Source organism: Nerophis lumbriciformis, linkage group LG13 (genome assembly GCF_033978685.3).
Source record: "Nerophis lumbriciformis linkage group LG13, RoL_Nlum_v2.1, whole genome shotgun sequence".
Classification (NCBI taxonomy): domain Eukaryota; kingdom Metazoa; phylum Chordata; class Actinopteri; order Syngnathiformes; family Syngnathidae; genus Nerophis; species Nerophis lumbriciformis.
In genome coordinates, this window is record NC_084560.2 from 3175632 (window position 1) to 3185687 (window position 10056).

The 10056-nt window shown below is 46.0% G+C and overlaps 1 protein-coding gene across 2 annotated transcripts in view; it reads left to right on the forward strand.

Moving 5' to 3' along the window:
• LOC133613891 (LITAF domain-containing protein-like) overlaps window positions 1-9315 on the forward strand; it is a 42743-nt gene extending 33428 nt beyond the window's left edge. For both annotated transcript variants that reach the window (XM_061971776.2, XM_061971775.2), the window contains one exon: window positions 8977-9315. In XM_061971776.2, the coding sequence (XP_061827760.1) occupies window positions 8977-9082 (106 nt within the window). In that variant the 3' untranslated portion in view covers window positions 9083-9315. The remainder of the gene's footprint in view (window positions 1-8976) is intronic.
• Window positions 9316-10056: the final 741 nt, after the last annotated feature.

Genomic DNA, 10056 nt, shown 5'->3' on the forward strand with positions numbered 1-10056 from the left:
CTCACCGTGTTATGGTTGGACTAAGGGGAGGTGACGGCAAACAGACACCAGGGGGCAGTATGTACAATTATTTATTATATATATATATTGTATATTCAATATATATAATAATAACAAACAATACTAATATAAACTAAACTAATGAAATGGAGTGTGTGACAAAACCCTAGAGTGAGTGGTGTTAGACTATGTGTGTAGTTAGCTGTTGTGTATTACCGTTCTGTTGGATGAGGGAGCAGACAAGTCCAAAGAGGGCAAGGGAAAAGGGGTCCAAGAGGCAGGCAGATGATCCGGGGCGAGAGTGAGGCGTCAGAATCCAGGGGCGAGAGAAAGGTCTAGGAACGAAGGAGGCAGTCAGAGTCCAGAGGGAGATCCAGGCGGAAGTGTGACGCACAGCTCACTTTACAGGCGACGGAGGGTACTGCGGGGACACGGGAGAAGACAAGGGACAAATCAAGGCACGGAGAGGAAACATGAATCGAGCATAAAGCTTGTTGTTTACGGTACACCATGAGAAAACTAAGTTCCCGCGCTGATCCTTGGGTCCACTGGTCCTTTATTGAGCTTGCCCTCATCAGACCCAGGAGTGTAGATTGCCGGTGAGTGATTGCAGCTAGTGGCTGCTGCAGGGCGGGGACGCGCGCGGCGCGTCCCTGGATGTGCGCACCCGTGGGCGTGTCCCGAGGTGCGCACAGACGGATGAGCGGCGTTGGCAGGAGCCTGAGCCGTAACACACCGCACGTCACTGCTCTGAACACAATCTTTGTTTGACCGTGACGTCACAGTGGGGCGGACACACCTATGTGGGCATTTGCCATCTAAAAGGAACACCTCCACTATCCAACTTGCAGACACAAGCGGGAAATACACTGTAAAAAAAAAAATCTGTAAAAAAAACGGTCATCTACGGCTGCCAAACGAAAACCATAAAACTAAAGTAAAACATTGTAAACCAAATAATGATCAAAAACATATTTACAGATATTTTTCATGAAACGTTTTGTGGAAAAATATCGTCATTTTACAGATTTTTACTAAATTATTAAAATTAGCCACCTTTAATAAAGTGACGATGTAATAAGGAGTCCTTTATTCTACAGAGTTTTTCCAAATTATTATGATCAAACACCTTTAATGAAGTGACAATGCTGAAAGATAACATTATTTTACAGATTTTTTCTCAATTGTTAAGATCAACCACCTTTAATAAAGTGACGATGCAAACATTTCTGCAGAAAAATACCTTCACTGTTGGTTATTTGTGACGATCTGTCAGATTCACGTCTTACGTTTCCTTAGTTGAATCAGAATCAGAATAGTTTTTTTATTGCCATTGTTTGAGAAGGGGTTCCCAAACTAGGAATTGTTCTTGGTGCAACATAAAAGACATATATATAACACAGACTAGGTAATAGAATAAGCTGTAACTGAGCTGTCAGATCTTGTTAATAATAATAGATTTTATTTGTAAAAAGCACTTTACATTGAGTAAACAACCTCAAAGTGCTACAGTGTATTAAAAAAAATTTAAATAAAAAGATAATAAATAAAAACTAGAACAGCCAAATAGCTAAAACCATACTTGCCAACCCTCCCTGATTTTCCGCGAGACTCCCGAAATTCAGCGCCTCTCCCGAAAACCTCCCGGGACTAATATTCTCCCGAAAATCTCCCGATTTTCAGCCGGAGCTGGAGACCACGCCCCCTCCAGCTCCATGCACCTGAGTGAGGACAGCCTTTTTTCACAACGGGAGGACAACAGGGTGACAAGAAATAAATCATCCAGACTAGAGATAAATTCTATTATATTATTATGTTTATCTTACCTAAAAATAAATATGTTTATTAATTAAAAAAAAAAAAAAAAAAAAAAATGTTTTACTATATTTTGCTAAAAACATCAAAATTAATTGTATTTTTATTTGTATTTTTTCCGACTCCTTACTACATCCAGGCATTAGAATTATACATTAAAATAAACATAATTGAAATAATTAATTTTAAATTATCATAACAATTCATTTAAAATGACCATATTTAATTATTAAAATAATTGCTTGTTTATCAACAATTTAGCATTTTATTCATTACATTTTGAAGCTCTCAGAAGCCAAGTTATGTTATATTCCTTAAGATTTATTTATGCAAGTTTGAGGTATAAATTATCTGAACACAGTTTTGTTTGCATATTTTCAGGATGTAGATATATATATATATATGTATATATATATATATATATATATATATATATACATACATACATACATACATACAGGTAAAAGCCAGTAAATTAGAATATTTTGAAAAACTTGATTTATTTCAGTAATTGCATTCAAAATGTGTAACTTGTACATTATATTTATTCATTGCACACAGACTGATGCATTCAAATGTTTATTTCATTTAATTTTGATGATTTGAAGTGGCAACAAATGAAAATCCAAAATTCCGTGTGTCACAAAATTAGAATATTGTGTAAGGCTAATACAAAAAAGGGATTTTTAGAAATGTTGGCCAACTGAAAAGTATGAAAATGAAAAATATGAGCATGTACAATACTCAATACTTGGTTGGAGCTCCTTTTGCCTCAATTACTGCGTTAATGCGGCGTGGCATGGAGTCGATGAGTTTCTGGCACTGCTCAGGTGTTATGAGAGCCCAGGTTGCTCTGATAGTGGCCTTCAACTCTTCTGCGTTTTTGGGTCTGGCATTCTGCATCTTCCTTTTCACAATACCCCACAGATTTTCTATGGGGCTAAGGTCAGGGGAGTTGGCGGGCCAATTTAGAACAGAAATACCATGGTCCGTAAACCAGGCACGGGTAGATTTTGCGCTGTGTGCAGGCGCCAAGTCCTGTTGGAACTTGAAATCTCCATCTCCATAGAGCAGGTCAGCAGCAGGAAGCATGAAGTGCTCTAAAACTTGCTGGTAGACGGCTGCGTTGACCCTGGATCTCAGGAAACAGAGTGGACCGTCACCAGCAGATGACATGGCACCCCAAACCATCACCCAACCATGCAAATTTTGCATTTCCTTTGGAAATCGAGGTCCCAGAGTCTGGAGGAAGACAGGAGAGGCACAGGTTGCCTGAAGTCTAGTGTAAAGTTTCCACCATCAGTGATGGTTTGGGGTGCCATGTCATCTGCTGGTGTCGGTCCACTCTGTTTCCTGAGATCCAGGGTCAACGCAGCCGTCTACCAGCAAGTTTTAGAGCACTTCATGCTTCCTGCTGCTGACCTGCTCTATGGAGATGGAGATTTCAAGTTCCAACAGGACTTGGCGCCTGCACACAGCGCAAAATCTACCCGTGCCTGGTTTACGGACCATGGTATTTCTGTTCTAAATTGGCCCGCCAACTCCTCTGACCTTAGCCCCATAGAAAATCTGTGGGGTATTGTGAAAAGGAAGATGCAGAATGCCAGACCCAAAAACGCAGAAGAGTTGAAGGCCACTATCAGAGCAACCTGGGCTCTCATAACACCTGAGCAGTGCCAGAAACTCATCGACTCCATGCCACGCCGCATTAACGCAGTAATTGAGGCAAAAGGAGGTCCAACCAAGTATTGAGTATTTTACATGCTCATATTTTTCATTTTCATACTTTTCAGTTGGCCAACATTTCTAAAAATCCCTTTTTTGTATTAGCCTTAAGTAATATTCTAATTTTGTGACACACGGAATTTTGGATTTTCATTTGTTGCCACTTCAAATCATCAAAATTAAATGAAATAAACATTTGAATGCATCAGTCTGTGTGCAATGAATAAATATAATGTACAAGTTACACCTTTTGAATGCAATTACTGAAATAAATCAAGTTTTTCAAAATATTCTAATTTACTGGCTTTTACCTGTATATATGAAATACTTGACTTGGTGAATTCTAGCTGTCAATATACTCCTCCCCTCTTAACCACGCCCCCAACCACGCCCTGCCCCTCCCTCGACCACGCCCCTACCCCCCACCTCCCGAAATCGGAGGTATCCAGGTTGGCAAGTATGGCTAAAACTAGTATGCATATATCTAAAAAAAAAAAAGGCTTTTTTAAAAAGAAGGGTTTTTAAGCCTTTTTTAAAAGCATCCACAGTCTGTGGTGCCCTCAGCTGGTCAGGGAGAGCGTTCCACAGACTGGGAGCGGCGGGGCAGAAAGCCCGGTCTCCCATTGTTTGTAGCTTTGTTCTCGGAGGTTAGCCTGTCCGGAGCAGAGATTTCATGTGGAGGATTTGGGGGTGAGTAGTTCTTTGAGGTAGAGAGGGGCATTTCCATGGAGGCACTGGTGGGTTAGTAGGGAGACTTTGAATTCAATCCTGAGTGGAACAGGAAGCCAGTGAAGGGATTTGAGTGTTGGTGTGATGTAGTCATATTTCCGCATTGTTCTTGTTATTGTTCATGTGCCTGACGGCCGAGGGGGTAAAAACTGTTCAGGTGGCAGGAGGTGTGGGTCTGGATGGACCGTAGTCTCCTGCCTGAGGGGAGAATAGTTTGTGTCCAGGGTGAGAAGAGTCAGCTGTGATCCGTCCCACACGCCTCCTGGTCCTGGAGGAGAACAAGTCCTGGAGGGATGGGAGCTTGCAGCCAATCATCTTCTCAGCAGCACGTACCATGCGCTGCAGTCCATGCTTATCCTGGACTGTGGCGCCGGGGAACCACACGGTGATGGAGGAGGTGAGGGTGGACTCGATGATGGCTGAGTAGAACTGCACCAGCATCTCGGTCGGCACCTTCAGTTTCCTCAGCTGCCGCAGGAAGTACATCCTCTGCTGGGCCTTCTTGATGAGGGAGCTGATGGTCGACTCCCACTTGAGGTCCTGGGTAATGGTGGTGCCCAAGGAACGGAAGGAGTCCACAATGAAGACGGGGGTGGGAGAGTCAATCAGGGTGAGGGTGGGGATGGTGGGGCTGTGACTTTCCTGAAGTCCATGATCATCTTCACTGTTTTCTGGGCGTTCAGCTCCAGGTTGTTGAGGCTGCACCAGGACGCCAGCCGGTCCTCCTCTCTCCTGTAGCGGACTCATCCTTGGTGCTTCTTTCCGGTCAGCGCTCTTATTTTAGTTCCTGCTTGTCTCCCAGAGCGCTATTTCCCCTCACCTGTCCCTGATTGGCAGCCCCTTGCCACACCTTTTTTTCTATCAACTGGCATATATTTATGCCTGCCACGCCCTCCAGTCAGGGCTCGATGATGGTTTCCCGTCTCCTGGTTCCTGTTATCCTATTAAGGTCATGTTTTCCTGCCATCTTTGCATCTCGGGGTTCACCACCAACAGATTATGACATTATGAATCTGAAACTGTACGTCAAATGAACACCAACGCAAATCCATTGAATATTATCGGATCCACAAGAAGGCGGACCGTAGTCTCCTGCCTGAGGGGAGAATAGTTTGTGTCCAGGGTGAGAAGAGTCAGCTGTGACGCCTCCTGGTCCTGGAGGAGAACAAGTCCTGGAGGGATGGGAGCTTGCAGCCAATCACCTTCTCAGCAGCACGTACCATGCGCTGAAGTCCATGCTTATCCTGGACTGTGGCGCCGGGGAACCACACGGTGATGGAGGAGGTGAGGGTGGACTCGATGATGGCTGAGTAGAACTGCACCAGCATCTCGGTCGGCACTTTCAGTTTCCTCAGCTGCCGCAGGAAGTACATCCTCTGCTGGGCCTTCTTGATGAGGGAGCTGATGGTCGACTCCCACTTGAGGTCCTGGGTGATGGTGGTGCCCAGGAAACAGAAGGAGTCCACAATGGAGACGGGGGTGGGAGAGTCAATCAGGGTGAGGGTGGGGATGGTGGGGCTGGGACTTTCCTGAAGTCCATGATCATCTCCACTGTTTTCTGGGCGTTCAGCTCCAGGTTGTTGAGGCTGCACCAGGACGCCAGCCGGTCCACCTCTCTCCTGTAGGCGGACTCGTCCTTGGTGCTTCTTTCCGGTCAGCGCTCTTATTTTAGTTCCATTTCCTGCTTGTCTCCCAGAGCGCTAGTTCCCCTCACCTGTCCCTGATTGGCAGCCCCTTGCCACACCTTTTTTTCTATCAACTGGCAGATATTTATGCCTGCCACGCCCTCCAGTCAGGGCTCGATGATGGTTTCCCGTCTCCTGGTTCCTGTTATCCTATTAAGGTCATGTTTTCCTGCCATCTCTGCATCTCAGACAGATTATGACATTATGAATCTGAAACTGTACGTCAAATGAACACCAACGCAAATCCGTTGAATATTATCGGATCCACAAGAAGGCGGACCGTAGTCTCCTGCCTGAGGGGAGAATAGTTTGTGTCCAGGGTGAGAAGAGTCAGCTGTGACGCCTCCTGGTCCTGGAGGAGAACAAGTCCTGGAGGGATGGGAGCTTGCAGCCAATCATCTTCTCAGCAGCACGTACCATGCGCTGAAGTCCATGCTTATCCTGTACTGTGGCGCCGGGGAACCACACGGTGATGGAGGAGGTGAGGATGGACTCGATGATGGCTGAGTAGAACTGCGCCAGCATCTCGGTCGGCACCTTCAGTTTCCTCAGCTGCCGCAGGAAGTACATCCTCTGCTGGGCCTTCTTGATGAGGGAGCTGATGGTCGACTCCCACTTGAGGTCCTGGGTGATGGTGGTGCCCAGGAAACGGAAGGAGTCCACAATGGAGACGGGGGTGGGAGAGTCAATTAGGGTGAGGGTGGGGATGGTGGGGCTGGGACTTTCCTGAAGTCCATGATCATCTCCACTGTTTTCTGGGCGTTCAGCTCCAGGTTGTTGAGGCTGCACCAGGACGCCAGCCGGTCCACCTCTCTCCTGTAGGCGGACTCGTCCTTGGTGCTTCTTTCCGGTCAGCGCTCTTATTTTAGTTCCTGCTTGTCTCCCAGAGCGCTATTTCTCCTCACCTTTCCCTGATTGGCAGCCCCTTGCCACACCTTTTTTTCTATCAACTGGCAGATATTTATGCCTGCCACGCCCTCCAGTCAGGGCTCGATGATGGTTTCCCGTCTCCTGGTTCCTGTTATCTTATTAAGGTCATGTTTTTCTGCCATCTTTGCATCTCGGGGTTCACCACCAACAGATTATGACATTATGAATCTGAAACTGTACGTCAAATGAACACCAACGCAAATCCATTGAATATTATCGGATCCACAAGAAGGCGGACCGTAGTGTCCTGCCTGAGGGGAGAATAGTTTGTGTCCAGGGTGAGAAGAGTCAGCTGTGACGCCTCCTGGTCCTGGAGGAGAACAAGTCCTGGAGGGATGGGAGCTTGGAGCCAATCACCTTCTCAGCAGCACGTACCATGCGCTGCAGTCCATGCTTTTCCTGGACTGTGGCGCCGGGGAACCACACGGTGATGGAGGAGGTGAGGATGGACTCGATGATGGCTGAGTAGAACTGCGCCAGCATCTCGGTCGGCACCTTCAGTTTCCTCAGCTGCCGCAGGAAGTACATCCTCTGCTGGGCCTTCTTGATGAGGGAGCTGATGGTCGACTCCCGCTTGAGGTCCCGGGTGATGGTGGTGCCCAGGAAACGGAAGGAGTCCACAATGGAGACGGGGGTGGGAGAGTCAAGCAGGGTGAGGGTGGGGATGGTGGGGCTGTGACTTTCCTGAAGTCCATGATCATCTCCACTGTTTTCTGGGCGTTCAGCTCCAGGTTGTTGAGGCTGCGCCAGGACGCCAGCCGGTCCACCTCTCTCCTGTAGGCGGACTCGTCCTTGGTGCTTCTTTCCGGTCAGCGCTCTTATTTTAGTTCCATTTCCTGCTTGTCTCCCAGAGCGCTATTTCCCCTCACCTGTCCCAGATTGGCAGCCCCTTGCCACACCTTTTTTTCTATCAACTGGCAGATATTTATGCCTGCCACGCCCTCCAGTCAGGGCTCGATGATGGTTTCCCGTCTCCTGGTTCCTGTTATCCTATTAAGGTCATGTTTTCCTGCCATCTTTGCATCTCGGGGTTCACCACCAACAGATTATGACATTATGAATCTGAAACTGTACGTCAAATGCAAATCCATTGAATATTATCGGATCCACAAGAAGGCGGACCGTAGTCTCCTGCCTGAGGGGAGAATAGTTTGTGTCCAGGGTGAGAAGAGTCAGCTGTGACGCCTCCTGGTCCTGGAGGAGAACAAGTCCTGGAGGGATGGGAGCTTGCAGCCAATCACCTTCTCAGCAGCACGTACCATGCGCTGCAGTCCATGCTTATCCTGAACTGTGGCGCCGGGGAACCACACGGTGATGGAGGAGGTGAGGATGGACTCGATGATGGCTGAGTAGAACTGCACCAGCATCTCGGTCGGCACCTTCAGTTTCCTCAGCTGCCGCAGGAAGCACATCCTCTGCTGGGCCTTCTTGATGAGGGAGCGGATGGTCGACTCCCGCTTGAGGTCCCGGCCGGGTGATGGTGGTGCCCAAGAAACGGAAGGAGTCCACAATGGAGACGGGGGTGGGAGAGTCAATCAGGGTGAGGGTGGGGATGGTGGGGCTGTGACTTTCCTGAAGTCCATGATCATCTCCACTGTTTTCTGGGCGTTCAGCTCCAGGTTGTTGAGGCTGCACCAGGACGCCAGCCGGTCCACCTCTCTCCTGTAGGCGGACTCGTCCTTGGTGCTTCTTTCCGGTCAGCGCTCTTATTTTAGTTCCATTTCCTGCTTGTCTCCCAGAGCGCTATTTCTCCTCACCTTTCCCTGATTGGCAGCCCCTTGCCACACCTTTTTTTCTATCAACTGGCAGATATTTATGCCTGCCACGCCCTCCAGTCAGGGCTCGATGATGGTTTCCCGTCTCCTGGTTCCTGTTGTCCTATTAAGGTCATGTTTTCCTGCCATCTCTGCATCTCAGACAGATTATGACATTATGAATCTGAAACTGTACGTCAAATGAACACCAACGCAAATCCGTTGAATATTATCGGATCCACAAGAAGACGAGTTAAACGTAGAATCGTCATAGGTTCCCTTTCAAGATTATGGCGAACTGAACATACCTTTTTGTTCATTATTTCTTTTACTTTCAGGTGTTTTCTCTGCTGCTGCATACCATTCTGTGTGGACTCCTGCCAGGATGTGGAGCACCACTGTCCAAACTGCCGTAAAACCGTCCATGTCTACAAGCGATGCTAATGGTCACATTTTTAAGCAGTGACTTTTTCACTACCAAATCCGTGAAGGTCATATAAATGCATTATCAATTAGTCAGTAGTGATTTAGTGCTAACATGCAAACCAATTTTTGTTTGCGGTGTTAAATGCAAAAACAACACGTCTGCAAAGCTTGTTTGCAAATATTGTTCCACACGTATTCAACTAACTGTATGTTGCAGAAATACATTAAAAAAACATAATTTGCAAAGGTAATGATGAAGTGCAGTGGTTCTTTTTTCCAGCAAGTATCATCTAAAAACAAACTTCATCTCTCCAAGTACCACCATAATGACAACATTAAATACAGTAGTGTAGTAGACCTAAGTATTCATTAAGTACCACCATAATGACAACATTAAATACAGTAGTGTAGTAGACCTAAGTATTCATTAAGTACCACCATAATGACAACATTAAATACAGTAGTGTAGTAGACCTAAGTATTCATTAAGTACCACCATAATGACAACATTAAATACAGTAGTGTAGTAGACCTAAGTATTCATTAAGTACCACCATAATGACAACATTAAATACAGTAGTGTAGTAGACCTAAGTATTCATTAGGTACCACCACAATGACAACATTAAATACAGTAGTGTAGTAGACCTAAGTATTCATTAAGTACCACCATAATGACAACATTAAATACAGTAGTGTAGTAGACCTAAGTATTCATTAAGTACCACCATAATGACAACATTATATACAGTAGTGTAGTAGACCTAAGTATTCATTAAGTACCACCATAATGACAACATTAAATACAGTAGTGTAGTAGACCTAAGTATTCATTAAGTACCACCATAAGACAAGAAATGCAATGTAATCTACCAAATTTCGTGTAAATCATGCAAAACATCAAACATGGGAGAAACAGGGAGGACATTCAAGACAAGGAAGAAAGAACGTCAGAAAGGATGTGAAAAAGAAATAACCGGAAGGTTTACAAG